General features: G+C 44.0%; 1 protein-coding gene across 3 annotated transcripts in view; it reads right to left on the reverse strand.

The window, feature by feature from the left end:
* Window positions 1-20064, reverse strand: part of LOC112672186 (dynamin-binding protein) — a 210683-nt gene that overhangs the window by 31918 nt on the left and 158701 nt on the right. For 2 of the 3 annotated variants that reach the window (XM_049103643.1, XM_025466879.3), the window contains one exon: window positions 11629-12771. The exons of the other annotated variant lie outside the window; for it this stretch is intronic. In XM_049103643.1, the coding sequence (XP_048959600.1) occupies window positions 11629-12771 (1143 nt within the window). The remainder of the gene's footprint in view (window positions 1-11628; window positions 12772-20064) is intronic. 3 annotated transcript variants of the gene reach the window in all.

A 20064-nucleotide genomic window follows, 5' to 3' on the forward strand; every position in this document is an offset into this window, starting at 1 on the left:
GAAAATCAAATGAGTCAAGGGCTCAAAGTACTAGAGTCTGCAATTTCTTATACTGCCAGGATGGTCAGTTTAATTCTAGCACCAACTCAAACACCATTTTTGAACCCTCACCAAAGACACAGAAATCCTAGAGGGGTGTGCTATTGGTGGGACATTATTATTGTTATCTAATCTTTAGGTAGCAGAAGTGAAATTATCAAGAGGGCAAAGACAGTTTTCATCAAATAGTTCTCTAGGAATAAATGATCAATTTGAGTAAGCAGATTTTTATTATAGTCAGCCAAAAAACTCTATATGAAAAGCTTTATTTTCCTAACACACACATATCTGATGCTATATTTACCAAGTCTCTTGAGGGAAGTTATTATTACTCTCATTTTACGAATGAGGAAATGGGCACAAAACAATGACATGGCTGGCCTGTGACCTGTGACCTCTGACCACAGGGCTGAGAAAGCTGCATATTCAAAACCAGCGTCCAAGGCCAGTGCTTTCTGTGAAGGGTCAAGGCCTGTTGTGGATTATGTCTTCTCCGTATGCATGTGGCCATTTCTGGCTTTATATTTTCAATTTTAATAATGATACTATAGTGATGTTTCAAAATTTGCTCATGTCCGTGCCCCTCTGGCTACTTCTCTGTGCTAGTCTATAAAATTAAACTTTCTTCAGTTTCTATGAGGTAGTTTACTTTGATTCCTTCCACTTGCCTTCATAATATTCTATGTATCTTTTATCACTGTATACCCCACAAATCAATTCATCTGAATTATAATCCTGTTCAAGTTCTAACTATAAAACTGAATGAATATTTAATAGAGAGCTACTGAGCAGAGTCTTAGGCCACGGGGCAAGTAGAAAAAGTTGAAATGCCCTCAAAAGCTTTCTTTAGTCTCATCAGGAAAGCCATGTCATCTGGCCTGTGTTCAGGAAGAGCAAATGCAGTAGGATTAAACTGGATGGCCTTTAAATTTTTCTCATTTGACTTAATGAATCTAGTTGAACGGGCAAAACATAAGCTTATGAAACAAAAGAATAATGTAAAATAGAAACAAATTAAGCATTAAGGGCTTTGGTTATATTTATTTGAATGAACCCAATCTCTCAAAGATTCTTTCCTAGTGTGATCTGATATTTTGATGGTAAAACCTCATTAAACTTAGGGTATCTTAGGGTGTCATTATATACTATTATCTAATTTTCTAGCTGAAACATGGGGAAAAAAATAAAACCTCAATACAAGGGAAATATAAATCAGGTTTTTCCTGGGACCCCAGTCGTAAGTGCCAAGTTGGTTTAAATAAGGTTGAGGCATCCAGCAGTCACCCCATACCCCATATCTCCCCTGGCTTCCACTTCTGGGCTGTAAGAGGAGCTGCTTCCAAGATCTTGAGAGGGCAGTGGGTATAGTGAATACTCAAAAAAAACCCTTGGAATCTAGTCCTGCCTCCCCTCTGACCTGTCTGGGCTGTTGTTCCCATCTATCTATAACAAAGGGGTTGGGCCCGTTGGTCACTTCCAAGATTTAAAATCTTACATGACTTCCCACTCTGTTACTTCACTTACTCCTCAGTTTGGAGTAACCACATCAACTTCTAACTAGTCCCACAAGGAGTGTCACTTGGTATGTAAAGCCTCTTTGGACTCACCTAAGCAGTTAGCCACTTCCTCTCAGCGAGCCCTGAGGACAGGGCTAGCTCAGTGTACTTCCAGTATTTGTTTTCTTCATCATTGAACATGACAAGCCCAGCTTGTCTCTCTGCCTTTCTGCTCACCTATTGCCCTTTAAGCCCAGCCAGATGAAGGCCTCTCTAGTCTCTGGATTGGGTCTTTTCCCAAATTTCTCTTCTCAAGCAGCAATACAAAAAAATATGTACTATTTTGTCTTTTTGTTGTTGTTGTTTTTAACACAGCCAAGTCACACTTATTCTAGGTGTGTGATGCCGGTTCAACTTTTGAAAATCAAATAATGTAATTCACCACATCAACAGGCAAAAGAAGAAAAATAATATAACCAGGTCAACTGATAGAGAAAAAACTGTATCTGAAAGAAATCCAACATCCATTTATTATAATAAATATCAGAAAACTAGGAGTAGAGTGGAGCTATCTCAACTTGGAACAGAACATGTATTAAAACCCTAGGGTGGGGATCCCTGGGTGGCTCAGCGGTTTATCACCCGCCTTTGGCAGGGCGTGATCCTGGAGTCCTGGGACCGAGTCCCACATCAGGCTCCCTGCATGGAGCCTGCTTCTCCCTCTGCCTGTGTCTCTGCCTCTCTCTCTCTCTTTCTCTGTCTCTCATGAATAAATAAATAAAATCTTTAAAAAAATAAAACCCTAGGATACTTATCTTTTGATGTCATATGCTGTGTCCCAAAATAGAATATTTCATTTGACAACACACATTGACTGAGCCTATGTCAAGTTATTAGGTTCTGGAAACATTATCTTTACCACCATCACAAAACTTAGATGCTACTGGACTTTTGTGCATACCTAATATATACCTAATCCATAGGATTTAGCAACTGGCACTTAATAAATGGCAACAATTATTATAATTTAAAGTGCCTTAAGCATTACTCTGCTACAATTGGGATAAAAGACTACCCAAAGATCTTTAAAAATCAGGAACTATCCTAACTTTTTTTTTTTTTTTTTTAATGATAGGCACGCAGTGAGAGAGAGAGAGAGAGAGGCAGAGACACAGGCAGAGGGAGAAGCAGGCTCCATGCACCGGGAGCCCGACGTGGGATTCGATCCCGGGTCTCCAGGATCGTGCCCTGGGCCAAAAGCAGGCGCCAAACCGCTGCGCCACCCAGGGATCCCGAACTATCCTAACTTTGATGAAAATTTTAGTTAAAATTTAGGGACATAGGACACTGAGGATAAATCAGGTTTCAATTTTCCTCTAAGCAGGGCAGAGACTGGAGAGCAAGAAAATCGAATTCCCTATCTCCAAATCACTGAGGAAAGAGCTAGAGGAATTCAACCATATTTGCTAAGTATTGCTGTGAGTCACCACTAAGTAGAAGCATCTCCACATTTCAGTAGATGCCAAGATGTGCATTTTTTTTAAACATTTTAACATCTCTAAAAGCAAAATGTGTTTTCCAAGTAATAGCATGTTAACATTTAGTTAGAAGTCTTCTTTTTAATGGCACCTAAACTTATTCAAGGTCTTAGAATAGATGGTGTTTAGATTCAATAAAATGTAATATATTCCATCTATCTCCTCTCAATTTACTATTAGAAGAAAGGGGTTTCTTGATAGAGTGGAATGAGGTCCACTGTGTATACAAACGTGTACCTTCCCACCAGAAATCACTGTGTGCGGGCACTCTCCCACCACCGTGGCTTGACAGCCTGATGGTCATGCCCAATGTGGGCACTTCATGGTTTCTCAGGAAATATCAAATTGGAAAACTCTGGGGCACCCACTCTGTGGGTATGTCAAGGTTCTGAGTTCCCACTTTGACATCTCATTTAAGACCTGCCATGGTTTTGCAAGTTAGCTGCTTTGATTCACCCTTCCTCCCACTGCACCCTCTAATATCCTCTGATCCAAATGAAAGAAAATGCTCCATAAGAGTACCTCTTCCGGGATGCTTGGGTGGCTCAGTGGTTGAGCATTTGCCTTTGGCTCAGGGCATGATCCCGGGGTTCAGGGTCAAGTCCCACATTGGGCTCCTTGCAGGGAGCCTGCATCTCCCTCTGCCTATGTCTCTGCCTCTCTCCGTGTGTCTCTCATGAGTAAATAAATACAATTCTTAAGGGCAGCCCACATGGCTCAGTGGTTTAGTGCCACCTTCAGCCCAGGGCCTGATCCTGGAGACCCGGAATCGAGTCCCACGTCAGGCTCCCTGCATGGAGCCTGCTTCTCCCTCTGCCTGTGTTTCTGCCCCCACCCCCCTCCTCTCTGTATGTCTCATGAATAAACAAAATCTTTTTAAAAAAATTAAAATGAATGAATGAATGAATTAATTAATTAATTAATGCCTTTAATAAAAAGGGACGACTAGGTGGCTCAGTGGTTGAGTACCTGCCTTTGGCCCAGGGTGTGATCCTGGAATCCCGGGATCGAGTCCCGCATTGGGCTCCCTGCATGGAGCCTGCTTCTCCCTCTGCCTGTGTCTCTGCTTCTCTGTGTCTCTCATGAATAAATAAATAAAATCTTAAAAAAAAAAAAAAAAAAGAGTACCTCTTCCTATCCACGCTCAATATCTTGCCTTTCCTTGATATTTCTTGCTGTTGTTCAATAAACAACAGGCCAGTATTCCTGTTGTTGAAGAAACATTATACAAAAACAATTCAGGTAATTGCTTGTGGAGAAAACTACCAACCTGGCTTGAGAATACAACTCCCGGTGCCAGGGCAAGGTCTCCGGGTTGGGTGGGAGTCTGCCAGACTGGGTCACTCCAACCTCAGGAGGGCCTTATTTCTTTTCAAGCTTCAATCATCTCCCAACCCTTGGGGAAATATGGCCCTACACATATTTCCTTTGGCCTCCACACATTTACCCTTTCCTTCTCCTTTACCTTCTGCCTATCCATCTATCCTCCAACAAGCAACAACACCCTGGTTTTAAAAAATAAGCACAGGAAAGTTTTGTCCAACTCTGTGCCCTCTAAGCTACAATCAGGGGTCTTTGATTCTTTTTGTGAAAGGTCTTGAAAGAGTGGTCTTTTTTTTTTTTTTTAAAGATTTTATTTATTTATTCATGATAGTCACACAGAGAGAGACAGAGAGGCAGAGACACAGGCAGAGACACAGGCAGAGGGAGAAGCAGGCTCCATGCAGGGAGCCCGATGTGGGATTCGATCCCGGGTCTCCAGGATCGTGCCCCGGGCCAAAGGCAGGCGCCAAACCGCTGCGCCACCCAGGGATCCCGAAAGAGTGGTCTTCATGCCCTCCTCCTATGATCTCATCCCCCATATAAGTCCTTTGCAAGTAATTCTGAATCATCACTGTTCCAGCAATATTGTCTTTTCAGTCAACCAATAACCTCCTTGACAAATCGGGTGGCATTATCCTTGATCTCCCTAGGGCACTTCAAAGCATTGGCCATTCTCTCTTACTTTAAATTCTCTGGTTTTCTCCTGATTTCTGCAATGATCTCGCCCTATCCCTCCTCCACCTGCCCCCACATTGTGGCTCACTTCTTAGACACCTGCGCTTCTCCTCAGTCACTCCTTGCCTCGGGGAAGGCATCTTCCCATAGTTTCTGAGAGGGTGACTCACCGCACGTAGGCCTCGCTTACCTTTTTCCTCAAGCTCTGGTCCAAACCGCCATCTAGTTTCTAAGATTTCGGTACTCCCATGCTCCCCACACTGTGTTCCTCTTTGTCACCACAAGTATGAACCCTCGCTCATAATGTTTTCCCAAAGGAATGTTCCCCCTGCTTCTCTCTGCCCAAGTCAACCCCCATTCACTCTCTTCAGCTTTAGCTCAAGTTCAAACACCCTAAAGTCTTTTCCCATAACTCAAGTAAGGACTGAGCTTTCCCCCTTCTGGTTGTCCATAGCACTCACTGTCTAGACTACACACTTGTGTATTATTATGTTATTCATGTTTTTATACTCTCTACCTCTTCAGCTGATCTCTAAACTCCTGTGTGTGTTGAGAGTGGGGCAGGCATCCTTCTTTGGATACCCCCGATGCTTGTTACAGTGCTAAGTACAAGTACTGGTTACTAAATCCTGTTGAACTGTATTCAAGGGGGATGTGGGATCTCTGTGCTGGTGAAATGATGGTGGGAGCTCATGTTTATTTAGCATTACTTTATGCACCAGGCTCTCCTACACTATCCTAGGTACTTCGATATCGATAAACTCATTTAATCCTCATAATACTGTCATCTGGTTTTACTGACGAAGAAACTGTGGCATAGAGAAATTAAATATTTTATACAAGGTAGTAGGGCCAAGTGGGGGATGGGATCTAATAGTTCCCTCCCTATAAAGGACTTAAAAAATTGTGTTTAATTATCTGTTTCTATGCTGTTTTCTGTTGGAAAGTTCCTAAAGGCAGGCCCAAGTCTTACCCATCTTCTCCAATGTCTCAATAGAGACACAACTGGCATTTTGGGCAGGACAATTCTTCATTGTGTAGGATGGGTCTACACACTGAAAACATTTAGTGTTCCTGGTCCTTTCCTTCTAAATGCAAGTAGTCCCCTGCACCCTAACACTGTGACAGCCAAAGACATCTCCAGCCCAGTTGGTCTGGGCCAGGCAAGCCTCAGAATGCCTGCCACCTCCAGAACCCACTACATCCCAAATCAGCACCATCGGTGTCCTGTAGCTGTCATTTAAACCAGGTGACCCCCATCCTGGACTTCATCTCTACCATTTTGACCGTGGATTTGTACCTAATCAATAAATCGTTTATAGGACGATGACTAACTGAAAAACACAGGTTGAGTCACTTATACTCACTCTTCTGGGAATCTGAGTTATGATATCAGGCGGATCAGACAGGAACAGAAATTGAAGCTGTAACAATGCCTCAAGGCAGTGGTGGGACGAGTATGGTTATGTGTAATCTAAAGTGAAGAGGGAGTAAACTACGAGTAAATGACCAGTGTGGGTCTGCAGTAAGAGGAGACCAAGCAGAAGTTCAGGGAAGAGCAAAAACACCAAGAGAAAGATGGTCCCTGAAGGAGAGAGAGAAAGAAGGGGAACAGCTGGTCCCAAGGACACCTGGTTTCAGCCCACTGGTATTGGGAGCAGTAGCTCCAACCCTCCTCAGGATCTTGAGGTAATCTAGGTCTAACTAGAATGAGATACAGTGTTTGGTACTCAATACAACTCTGTTAGATAAAAATGGATGAGTGGCTCATCCTGTTATTGTAACAGGATGAAATGAGAGGAAGCTACACAAGGTGCTCTGAGAACTGTTAAACGTGTAAATTAACATGGTACTGGCACCACTACTAGTGTTGCTGAGACAGAAACTCCACGGGCTGTCTAGCTGGTCATTTGTTACTGCCCGGTTACTTGTTATGGGCATGCCCCTTGTCTCCAGAGTGGCAGAGGCCTCTTGGCATCTGCCACACTCATGGCTTGTAATCAGTGTATGAAATCAGCCAGGATGAAAAGCTACCGTCTTGGAATGACTGGCAGACATTTTACTCCAATAGTGTGAATACAGTCTGTTGCTACAAAGAGATCATGTTCACATACTTGCGATGAAAAGAAACCTTGACCAACAGAGTCCTAAAATCTGAGCTATCTGTAACACTGGCAAAAGTGCCTTCACATCCATGCTGGTTTTTCTCATCTTGGGAGAAAACAAAACAAGATTTTCCTGGATTCTGTTGTTCCACTGCATTTACTGCCCAAACTTTCGAGCAACTGCTTCTATATCGGGCAGCCCGGGTGGCTCAGTGGTTTAGCACCACCTTTGGCCCAGGGCACAATCCTAGAGACCCAGGATCGAGTCCCATGTCGGGTTCCCTGCATGGAGCCTACTTCTCTCTCTGCCTGTGTCTCTGCCCCACCCACCCCCCGTGTGTCTCTCATGAATAAATAAATTAAATCTTTGAAAAAAAAATTGCTTCTATATCTTCATCACCACTTCCCTCCTAAACTCCTTATAATGCGCTCTGTAGCTTGGTTGCTCCTCTTCCTCACCCCAGCCGCCAAATGCAAGGTCTTTCCTTGGTCCACAAGCCTCCCATACCTCTGCTGTGTGTAACACAGCCACGTCCGCCTCCATCTGAGGTCCCCCATCCTCTGACATCCCTAACACAACACAACACAACACTTTTCTGCTTTTCTAAGTTCATTTATGTAGAAGAAACTCATAGTTGTGCTTCTGACTCCAGCTCTTATGAAAGCACTGGTCTGGGCATCAGGAGACCTTGATTCAACTCCTGATCCAAGGATTGGTTTTAGACACACGTTTCAATTTCTCTGAGCTCCATCTCTCTGGTTACAAAAACAGTGGATCAGGCAACCTGAGTGGCTCAGCGGCCGGCTGAGTGTCTGCCTTCTGTCCAGGGCGTGATCCTGGAGACCTGGATCGAGTCCCACATCGGACTCCCTGCGAGGAGCCTGCTTTTCCCTCTGTGTCTGCCTCTCTTTTTGTGTCTCTGCCTCTCTCTACCTCTGTGTCTGTGTCTCTGCCTCTCTCTTTGTGTCTCTCATGAATAAATAAAATCTTAAAAAAAAAAAAAAAAAAACGATGGATCAGATTTAAGTGTTTTTCGAACCTTTTCTTTTCTGTGGCCCCCATACTTTATACATGCATACTCCTACCACATCAGCTATGCTATGAAGTTCTATTCACTTTTATTTTAAAAAATGCTAGTTGTAACCCACTGAATAGACCTGAAGACCCAATCTATAAAACACTGAACTTATGCTGTATAGTGATAGGGGATCCACAGCCCTCTGACCTTGAACCTCCAAGCCTTGACTCTCACCTGAATCCCAGCGTCCTATTTCTCTCTGTAAGAGCTCTTCATTTAGATATCCTAATATCACATAACTCAGTTACCATGGAATCTGAAGCACCAGGTCCTTTCCCCATCACAACTGCTTATATGTTATTAGCAAGTGTAAAATCTTCGTGCCTGACTTTTGGTCTAGCAGTTGGAGAGCAATTTACATTGGACCAACCACCGTATTGATAAATTATTAGCAAATCTGGATAAGGATTTTTAAAAGTAACTATGTGAAGGCATTGGAGAACAACCATAAGCAGGCCGAAGCTAGAGGGGATAGGACTCAAGGGAAACAGGCTAGGTAAGATCCATATTTACTCAATTCTTTTTTTTTCATAAATTTATTTTTAAAGATTTTATTTACTTATTCATGAGAGACACACACAGAGAGAGAGGCAGAAACACAGGCAGAGGGAGAAGCAGGTTCCATGCAGGGACCCCGACATGGGACTCCATCCCGGGTCTCCGGGATCAGGCCCTGGGCCCAAGGCGGCGCCACCGCTGAGCCACCCTTGCTGCCCTATTTACTCAATTCTTAACCCCTGAAGTCAATCTCCCACAATCCAGAATGTGGGGGAAATTAAGCAAAAATGGAAAGTCAACAACTGGCAATCTTCTTGGGCTGAAGAGTCAAAGGCTTCACATCTATGGTTGTGAAGTGTGTAGATATTTTGAGAGAAATCCTGGAAAAAAGGGAGCCACAGAGATAGCAGCCCAAAACCTGTGCAGAAATTCCCCTCAAATCCTTGAACTATGCATTCAGGTGATGAGACTCCAGGAAACCAGCAGAAAGCAGTAACAGCTGGAGGCAGAAGAGCCTGGCAGATACAACTGTCTGGGGCTGAGAAGACACTTTCTAGAATTTGAGTTGCTCCAAGTTATGAGGTTCAATAAACACTGTGGTTTTCAACTGAAACCTCAAAAGAGCCTCCAGGCTCCCCACCTCCCAGGATAAGGGGCCATACCCTTGGACCAAGGGCAAACCATAACAGACCTGCCCTACCAACATCTAAGACAGGCCTCCCTAGGAAAATGACAGATAAGGCAGGTGAGGGAAAGGACATATCCTGGTAGAAGCTGGGAGCAGCCATTAAGTAGAGCTCTATTTCTCAAAGAGAGTTGGGGAGTGGGGGGAAGAGAGGAGGGAAGGATGAGGTGCTCCCTCATCACAATCACACAATCAATCTGCAGGACAATCACACCTGCAGACACGGGGTCTGAGGGCTGATGTTCGACGAAGATGGGGCTCAGACTGGATCTCAGGAGAAAGGGGACCATGCAGTGACAGGCTGGTGAAGCAAGTGATAAGGGGGAAGGGAGGTGGGCCAACAGGAGATAAATCATAATTTATGAGCACCTATACTACGTTCCAGACGTGTATTGGGTGTTTTACTTATGCTGTCTCACTGACACAGGTATTATTATCTTCATTTTATAAATAAGGAATCTAGAGCTCCAAGAGGTTAGGTAATTCACCTAAAGTTACACTATTAGTAAATGATGGGGCTAAGATGTGAATGCAGGGCAGAACACAGACTCCGACACTTGTTTCCTTCTGTAATTACACGTAACTGCAACATTCAGGATGGGCAGTGGTGCGTGTGCTCAAAGAGAGCCAGCAGAGAATGTTAGAAAGCAAAAGGGTTTTAAGGTGGCCCAAGATTTGGTTACAGGTCAAGGAGGATCCTAGAGGTACAAAAGAGGGGTGTCAATTGAGCTAAATGTGAATACACCATCAAAACTTAAGTGCTTGGCTAAAAAAAAGAGAGAGTTATAAAACTGGACATGACAGAAGGTGGGACTGAGCTGGTGTTAGAGAGATCATAGGGCAAATTGCACCACTCCGGAGAGAAGGGCTTGACTCTTGTTAAGACAGAGTAAACACACTTTGATTACACTTAGGAGCTTAATACAATAAGGAACTAAAGACAGGAAACAAAGTTCGTCTAAGGAACAGGTGTAGGGAAACGGAAGGGGAGCAATACAAAAACCAATATAAGGAATCAGAATCACTTGTGTGCCCTGTGGTTTTTGAGCTAGAAGGAATTTAGAGGTCATTCAATCCCTATCATCTCTGAGCAAAAATGCCCTACAAGAAAAATGGCTAGCTGCTAAATACCTCCGCCTCCCACCTAATAAGGCTGCGTTTGGTTTCATTTTTATCTTTGTCAATGCAAGTGGAGAGCCTGACTTATCCAAAACAATGCCCTGGAAATTCTGGTTTGGTCAAGCCTGGGTTGGAAAACCACAGGATAAACCACTGGCAGTTCTGGGATCATATCAGGGACTTGTCATGCCCCCACCAATAGGGAACCTATTCTGAAGATTGAGACTTTCTACTTGGGAGGAAGGTGTGAGATGGATTTCACATTTTCTGACTCTAACCTTTATCCTCTTTTCATTAGCTACACTCCCCCAAGTTGGTTCAAACCAGAAAGTTGGCTTGGCAGGAGAAGAGCATATACATTAAAAAAAAAAAAAAAAAAAGGTTTAACATTAAGTCCAGTAATTCTAAAAAACAACAACAAAATAAAATGCAATAAACATAGTTCATTCAGAGAACTGGAGAAGACAAAATGCCAAGAAAGAAATAATCTTTATATTATAAAAGATTCTCAACTAACACTCATGTTACAGATAACTTGGTTAAGGCTAAATGAGATGAAGTAATTTGAATATACAAAGCATCATGTACAGGAACAAAGCATCATGAAGAATCTAATCTTCTGGTTTCCAGAAGAGTTGTAGTGCTTATTATTTACTTAAGATTCCTGAATGTCAGAGACATGAACACTATACAAAACAAGTTAAATCTTTTCCCTAATGTCTAAAGTGTAGGGATTGAGAGAAAATGAACTTTGTCTTGGTGCCTTGATAATGAACTAGCCATCCCCATACAACGAACAAAAAATATTACAGTAAGAATGAAAAGATATTTGGGATTAGAGATACCTGGCAAAACCAAAAATGGTAAAGAAAGTTCCCATGAGAACGTGGTCTTATTCTGGAGGCCACAGTGCATATTTATAGCACTATATATGTTCTTGCTCTGTGAAGTGCCTCCCAAAGGGATTAAATCTCTAAGGTTCAGTGCATGAGTGTTCCTAGTACCTGGTATAACCACCCCTTTTACTATTTTCATGTTTTATCCTTCTTAAAAGGCTAGCTGAGTTCATACCTTGAGTTTTCTTCCTGTTTTGCACAAATTCGGAGCGTCTCAGGCTGCTGGGTGCTGTGCGGCGGAAACGACTATTCCTTTTCCAAGTCTCCAGGCCATTTCCTTTTTTCTCTTCCCCTAAATGGTAAGTATTCTTCCCTACTGAAGGGCCCTGGGGAATGCCACAACAATGTTCTCCCGGCTCCCCTCCTGTCCACTGATCCCACAAACTATCCGAGAAGATCCCTCTGCTCCCAAGTGCCATCATTCCTGTTCGGTCAAAGCCATTATCCTCCAAATTCTTCATGTGATGAACAGAATCTGTTCCTCTGTAATTCTGAAATTTAGACTCATAGTTTGTAAATAGAGTATCATAGCCTTTATTTTCTGCAACAAAGTCACTCTGATCCAGGGGAAGAGTCTTTGCTTTAGGACAGATTTTATCATTTTGACAAACTTTTCTGTCCCTTTCGTAGTATTTGACAAAGTCTTTACCTTCACTGACACCATTCAAATCTGGGAAGTCCACCAACCGACCATTAGTGTAATTCTCAGGAACCTGACATAAATTGTTGCGGTTTCTATAATGAAAATTAGCTTTTTTACAATCCTCAAGGTTATAATTAAAATTCCTGTGGTCCGTGTGCCACTTTTCAGGTTGACCACAATTCCCCACAGAATCATCCAAACCACTGTGGTGAGTGCACCATCCAGTTTCTTTAGAATCCTCAGGATCATAATGCAGACCCCGACCCTCTGTGTGGCCTTTCATTTCCCCATTCCTTCCAGCTCTCTGGCTTTCTGGGCTGCCTGTGTGCTGATTATCCTCAGTCCCTGGGCTTGGATTCCAATAATCCACGTTTTCTGAGTTCTTGTAACCATCACAACCTCGAGCCGCTCTTCCATAGTCCATATAGTCCTCTCCATTTTCTTCTGCTTCCTCAGGGTCCGAGTAGCTTGGTTCACTCTGCTCAAAAGCCCAGTAGCCACAATGTCTTTTCCTGTAGGGCCGATTCTGCCCCCGACTCTGGCCCGAGCTCCAATCTCTGGAATCCAAGGTGCCTTCTAGGTAAAGTCCATCCAGCATGGTGAGGTCCCTCTTCTGCAGACTCCCGCAATCTTCATACTCCCAGCTGGAGCCCCAGCGCCCTTTCTTCTCCGCTTCTCTTTCCTCTCTAACTCTGTAGGTTTCACACATGTTCTGTGTGCTTAAAGACATGAGTTTTACTTCCTTCTTCCATGGGCCTGGGTGGGGCTGAAATGTGGACAGGTGCACTTTAGCCTAAGGCGGTGTCCGTCCTCCTGAAAATGTCTCCCCAAGTGCCCAAGACGCTCTCCTTGCTCCTCTGGCTGGGGCGCAGAGAGATGTGGAGTTATTTCCACCTCAGCATCCAATCAGTGAGCTGCTCTCTTTCCCCACAGAGGCCAGGGGATAATTAGTAACTAGTGTTCATGTGATTGGAGTTGGCAGCTCTGTTCATGGTTTCCCTCAAGCTGGTCAAACTGGCTTGGCTGCTTTCTGTGCTGAAGGCAGAAGTATTCTGCGGTTCCAAAGGTTTTGTACAAAAAGCAGAGTGAGCAAGACCAGCCCCTTTCAAAGCCCAGGTTAAGGTAGTAGAACTCATCTGTCTCTTGAGATATTTCAGTAATCAACCAGTGGTATAAAGAACCACCAGCGGTATAAAGAATGTTTTCGTGTGTGCAGCTCAACACATGAAACGTGTGGACATTCCCCATCCCCTAAGTTCAGCTTTCTAATCGTTGGAACATCTGAAACTCTGTGGGACTCCCTTCCCTCAGTGAGAGCCAGAACTCTCCCTCTGAGAGTCTGATTCTATGGCAGTCAGGTTACCAGCTGGTGTGCACTCAAACCACAAATGGTTTCAACTCCCACCGGCAGACACATGGGGACATCCCAGTGGAGGAAGAAAAAGGATTTCCTTTTTACTCTGATCTAGTGTATGGGTAATTTTAAAACTGTCCCCTAGAAGAATGTAGTTATGTATGCTTTCACACTTTCCTTGATACTTGCCATGCCAGAGAAGCATGAAGACCATTTCCTAAATCTCTCTTTCATCCAGCATATTTAGGAACTGGGGAATAAGGTTAGAAATCAGGTGCATATAAAGATACCTACTTGAATCAGCAAACATTAGATGGGCACCTATTATAGGTGAGGTATTGTGGAAGAGAGAAAAAAGTGGACAAGTTTGTCTCTGCCTCCTGCAATGCAGGAGCAACACTATAAAGGAGGGACACCTGGGTGGCTCAGTGGTTGAGTGTCTGCCTGCCTTCATCAGCTCAGTGTGTGATCCTGGGGTCCAGGGATTGAGTCCCACATCGGGCTCCTTGCAGGAAACCTGCTTCTCTCTCTGCCTATGTCTCTGCCTCACTTTCTCTGTATCTCTCATGAATAAATAAATTAAAAAAATTTTTTTAATAAACCCACTATAAAGAAAAATCAAATGTGACAAGTTCTATAACAAACACAAATGGCAATGACAACAAAGCAGAGTCCCTGGCAGAGCAACTGGAGGTTTCATGGAAGTGGTGGCATTTGAACAGTGCTTTCAAAGCATAAGCAGAATCTCTACAGACTTTCTAGATATGGAAAAGTAGGAAATGGGGAACAGTTTGAAAGATAGAATGAGTAGAAAAAGTAATAGGAGATAAGGCTGGAGGGGTAGATTGGGCAAATCCCAAGGGATCTGTTTTCTTTTTCCTTTCTTCAACTACCTAATGTGCTTTTGGATTCTCTTTTTTAAATTTATTTTTTATTTAATTTATTTATTTATTCATGAGAGACACAGAGAGAAAGAGAGACAGAGACACAGGCAGAGGGAGAAGCAGGCTCCATGCAGGGAGCCCAACACTGGGACTTGATCCCAGGTCTCCAGGATCACCTGTAGGCTGAAGGCAGCGCTAAACTGCTGAGCCACCCAGGCTGCCCTGGATTCTCTACTAATAGTTATCAAATCAACCTCTGGATTGTCAAATCTTCTGATTTTCACACAAAGGTTTCTGTTTGTTCTGTGCCCTCTCACTTTCCAAATGCACAGCTGAAGCAGCAGCTGCCCTGGCAGCTTCTGGGTTTTCAGTGCGAAGATGTGATATGATCATGATGAGGGCTAGCAAGTTGATACCTTTTTTTTTTTTTTTTTAAATCTTCAGTATTATCCTTACTTTACTGCAGATAAAGAGTCTTGGAGGGATCCCTGGGTGGCGCAGCGGTTTGGCGCCTGCCTTTGGCCCAGAGCGTGATCCTGGAGGCCTGGGATCGAATCCCACGTCGGGCTCCCGGTGCATGGAGCCTGCTTCTCCCTCTGCCTGTGTCTCTGCCTCTCTCTCTCTCTCTCCCCCCCGTGTGACTATCATAAATAAATTAAAAAAAAAAAAAAAAAAAAAAAAGGAGTCTTGGAGTTTGAATAACTTGGTCACATAAGCTGGTACAAGGTAGGGCCACAACCCAAACTCGGTTGTGTTTGACTTTGTGACACAATAACAGAGGGTACCTCAAAAATGTAGTAACACTTTAATTTCTCTCAAACTAAGCATACAAACAAAGAAACTCTATCACGGCCTAAGTCAGAAGCAGGCTACTTCTGAGGCAAGTATGTTCTCACACTGTCACCCCCCACCGCCCCCCGCCATTCCCTCTATGTCTTCCAGTCCCCTGCCCACGTGTCCCTCCACCCTCTATGGCCACAGGCTTGTCCCCAGCCACTCAACCACAGTATGTGCCTAGACTGGCACATAAAATAAACTGGGCACACTTTTAAATGTAGAAAGTAAAGGTTAAGCTTCCCCTAACAACATGTTATAGAAAACAAAGTTCCCTTCAGCAACTTCATATCTTTGATAAAGCTAGCAGGATAAATAAGAAACACACCTAGTACATCAACAGAGAGAAGAGATAAAAGAGGATAAATTACAGGTATGAAGGATACTGGTTATAAAATGACCCACTGGAAGAGGTTAGGTGAAGCTAAAAGAATTGATCTTTGAATAAGAGAGTGCATAGTGGGTTATAGTGGAGATTCCTCACTCCCACCCCATTCCACTCCACCCTTCCTAAATCCTATTGTCTTCAGGGGGTTAAAGACATTGTTCGCATAAAGATGCAACTGCCTCAGCTTCACCTCCTTATTGCTATGACCTAGAACTAATCAGAAGCTGAGAACCGGGAGCTTTTTTCATGTGATAAATCTCTGTACAAAGACGTGTGGCCTGAGGGAAAGAGGAAGACAACTTTTCTACTTTTCTCAATCCTGGTATTACTGGCAAAATTCAACCCTTCAAAGGGTATCCCTGTCTGTGGCTCTCCCTGTCATGGAACACAACAGTAACATCCCAGTGGCTTTTCACAAAGCCCTAAAGTAGCACTTCCCCCCCACCACCCCCCACATTTTCTGTTTATCACCAGAGGGTGGGCAATCAGCTGTAGTGACCATCCGTATCCCCTCTCTACTCCCAGTAGGCAGATATGCTGTAGGACACAATGCTGGAAGGGAAGCCGGGCAGCAAAATTTGAAAGGAGACATAAAGGGAGAAGGTGCAGGAAAGGTAAAGGAAGAGGGATGAGACAGGAAAAGAACCAGCAAGAACATGTGCCTCCCTACACTTTTGTGGATATCTCTAACTGTGCAGACCATCCCTCTGGTCAGGTGCCCGATGCTTTCAATGTCACTGGTACCGCAGTGACATTCTCTGATTCCTATGGTTCTTATTATTTTCCAGAGCCCCAAGCAAATCTCTCTCTCATCTCACCCATGTTACTTTATTTTTTTTTTGTTTAAATTTTTATTTATTTATGATAGTCACAGAGAGAGAGAGAGAGAGAGAGAGAGGCAGAGACACAGGCAGAGGGAGAAGCAGGCTCCATGCACCAGGAGCCCGATGTGGGATTCGATCCCGGGTCTCCAGGATCACGCCCTGGGCCAAAGGCAGGCGCCAAACCGCTGCGCCACCCAGGGATCCCCCCATGTTACTTTATTATACTTGTTTATCTCCACTTAGTACACTGAATGCTCCTTGCAGGGAAGAACCATGTCTAATTTATGTCCCAGTCTTCAACACAGCTCTGCACATGGGGTACCCAGCAGGTACAGACATGTTTGATGAGCAAATGCTTGCAGCATTTATTGGGCATGTGCTAGATGCCAGCCAGATAGAGGGCAGGATAGCTTAGAGGTTAAGAGTGCAGCTCTGCGAGCCCTGGGTGTGAATCTGAACTTTGCCACTCACCAGTTGCATAATTGGGGAAATTACTGAGGCTCTCTAAGCCTGTTTTGTCATGTTTTCATCTTAAGCACAGAAGACATGACATTGCTGTGGAACATGATTAATTATAAAAAGTATCATTATTGAGAAATTCCCACTACCTAGAATTTGAAACATTTTTGTTCTGCCACCTGTATATCTCATACAAGAATAGTTTACCAGTATATCTCAAATCTTACAAGTATGGAAATCAATGAAAGATCCTGGAACTTGCTATGGCTTTGGGGATGTAGCACTGAACCAAGATCCCCTTAGAATTCCTTTTCAGACACTCTGAAATCATCAATATCTGGCAGTCCCCCAGGACTTCGGGTACTCCTATTAAATGATCTTTTTTTTTTTTTTAATGCCATCTTTCTTTTCTTCTTTCTTTTTTTCAAGATTTTATTTATTTATTCATGAGAGACAGAGAGACAGAGGCAGAGACAGAGGCAGAAGGACAAGCAGGCTCGCTGCAGGGAGCCCGACATGGGACTCGATCCCAGGAACCCAAGATCATGCTCCGGGTGGAAGGCAGATGCTCAACCCCTGAGTGACCCAGGCATCCCTATTCCTTTTCTTAAGAAAACTCTACCCCTAACATGGGGCTCAAGCTCACCACCCCAAGACCAAGAGTTGCATGCTCTACCAACTGAGCTGAGCTGGCCAGGCGCCCCTACATGTTCACCCTTTGAGGACCTGCCCCAGCGCTCCTCCTCATACTTCACCTGGAGGGTAATCAATCACTGCTGCCCGCACCTCCCCACCCTCGCCCCCAATCAGCACAGTGACCTGGGGGCTCAGTGGCCTAGCTCTTCCCCAACTCATCACACCAAATTTGCTCCAGGACCCCCTCCTACTGCCCCACCTCTGAGTCTGCCACAGGTCTCCCTCAGACCTGTGCTCCCTTGTAGAGCAGTCCTCTCCTGAGCATATTCAGATAGAAGTCTCCTCTCTGTAGTACCATCTGCTTTCCATCTTCCAGAAAGGGACTCAATTTCTGGCCTTACCATAATACTTTCTCCTCGGAACTTATTTTCTCAGTCACGTTCAGAGGAAGAGAGGAAGCCCCAATGAAGAGAGACAATTGGGAGAAGGAAAAGCAGAAGCTGGAGTCAAGGAGCACTGTAAAAGGCAATAAAGACAGGAATGTAGGAAAATTAGAGGTGTTTGGAACAATCTGATATGCTCTGAAGAATGTGAATGCTCTCAATGGGATAGGGCTATAAGAAGCATTTAAGATGTCTCAGAATTTAAACCTGGTGATGAACTTAATAGGTTATGAGTTAGGTGAGGGTCCAAATAGAGAAACTGGAATGGAGAGCAGCTTGGGGAAGTTGCTAGCATGAACAGGTGAGCATTTTGGAAACTTGTGTAACTGATAAGCTAGCAGTCAGAGGTATATCTGTGAGGGAAGGTTAACTATTTTTCCAAAGTGTAGCAACACATACATATATACTCTTACAGTCTTCAACAGATGAGGTTACTAAAAAATGTTATGCCTGGCATAATTTATTTTGGAAGTTGGCAAGGGTCATTTGGGATCCCTCCTCCATAAGTACTGGTATTTTTTAGTTTTTCAAGGGCAGCTTCCTACCACCAGCTCTCAGAGATCAACCACTCCTTCCTTAAGTTGAGACACACGGACCTCGTGGTATGGCATAGCGACAGAGCTCAAAAGACTAGACCATGACACTGACTTGAATTTGAATCCCAGCCCCACCACTGACCAACTGTGACACTCTGGGCCAAACCTCAGCTTTCTCATCTGTCAAATGTGGACAATGTGGAGGATTAGAAACGTGTTGAAAGACCCAGTACGGGGACACCTGGGTGGCTCAGTGGTTGAACATCTGCCTTTGGCTCAGAGTGTGATCCTGGCGTCCTGGGATCAAGTCCCGCATCGGGTTCTCTGCATGAAGCCTGTTTCTCCCTTTGCCTATGTTTCTGCCTCTCTCTGTGTCTCTCATGAATAAATAAATAAAATCTTAAAAAACAAACAAACAAACAAACCAAAGACCCAGCACATTGTTTAGCAGGTAGTAAGTGCTCAATTAATTATAATTATGGTCACTGGTAGGGGCACCTGGGTGGCTCAGTGTTTGAGCATCTGCCTTTTGCTCAGGTCGTGATCCAAAGAGCCTGCTTCTCCCTCTGCCTATGTCTTTGCCTCTCTGTGTCTCTCATGTATAAATAAATAAAATCTAAAAAAAAAAAAAAAAAAAAAAGTTACGGTCACCACTTACCTTTCCAGTTCCTTCAGCTCATGGCAAGGGTCAATGCCTGGGCCGCCTCTTTCTCTACCTATACTTCCTTTAAAAAATTTTTTTTAAGTAATCTCATTAAATGCTGTGGCTCTAAATAATGTCTGTGTGCTGCCAAATTTAGTTGTCCCTAATATATGTCCCCAGCCCTAAACTCTCCCCTAAACTCCGGGCTGTATATCAAACTGCCTAATCAACACTTTCTACTGGATGTCTCATGGGCTTGTCAACATGACCAAACCTGAGCTCCTGATTTCCACCCCATCCCACCTCCCCCAGCAGCCAGCATCTCCTGCAGTCTTCACTATTAATTGAGAAATTACTGGCAACTCCAGTCCTTCCAGTTGCTCCACCTCGTGGTATCCTTAACTTCTTGTTTTCTTATACCTCACACCCAATCCACCAGCAAGTCCTATGGGCTCAAACTCAAAATCTACCTAGTACTGCACGCTCTGCATCATCTCCAGTCTACCATTCTGGTCCAGGCTGCGTGGCCTCTTGCTTGCATCATTGCAGTAGTCTAACTAGTCCCTGTGCTCCTGCCCTTGTGTCTGTCTGCAGCCAGAGTGACTCTGTAACGTTGTAAGTCAGATCTTACCGCTCACCTGTTCAAAATCTTTCTGTGGCTTCTCGTCTTATTCCTAACAACGAACTATAAAACCCACACCTTCACTCTAGCTGAACTGACCTCCTTGCTATTCCTCAACCACTACAAGCACTCTTGCCCCAGCTGTTCCATCTGCTGGTGACAATTCCCCCTCCCGAAAATTGGCTTTGCTGGCTCCCTACAATCATTCAGATCTTTGCTCAAATGTCGCTTTTCAAGTGAGGTCTTCCCTGATTCCATAGCTTCTTTTACATTCTAACACATGCTCATATTTCTACTTAACTATTGTTTGTCTCTCACCATGAGGGCAGAGATCACTGCTGTAAC

The sequence above is a fragment of the Canis lupus genome, chromosome 28 (assembly GCF_003254725.2).
Source record: "Canis lupus dingo isolate Sandy chromosome 28, ASM325472v2, whole genome shotgun sequence".
Lineage (NCBI taxonomy): Eukaryota > Metazoa > Chordata > Mammalia > Carnivora > Canidae > Canis > Canis lupus.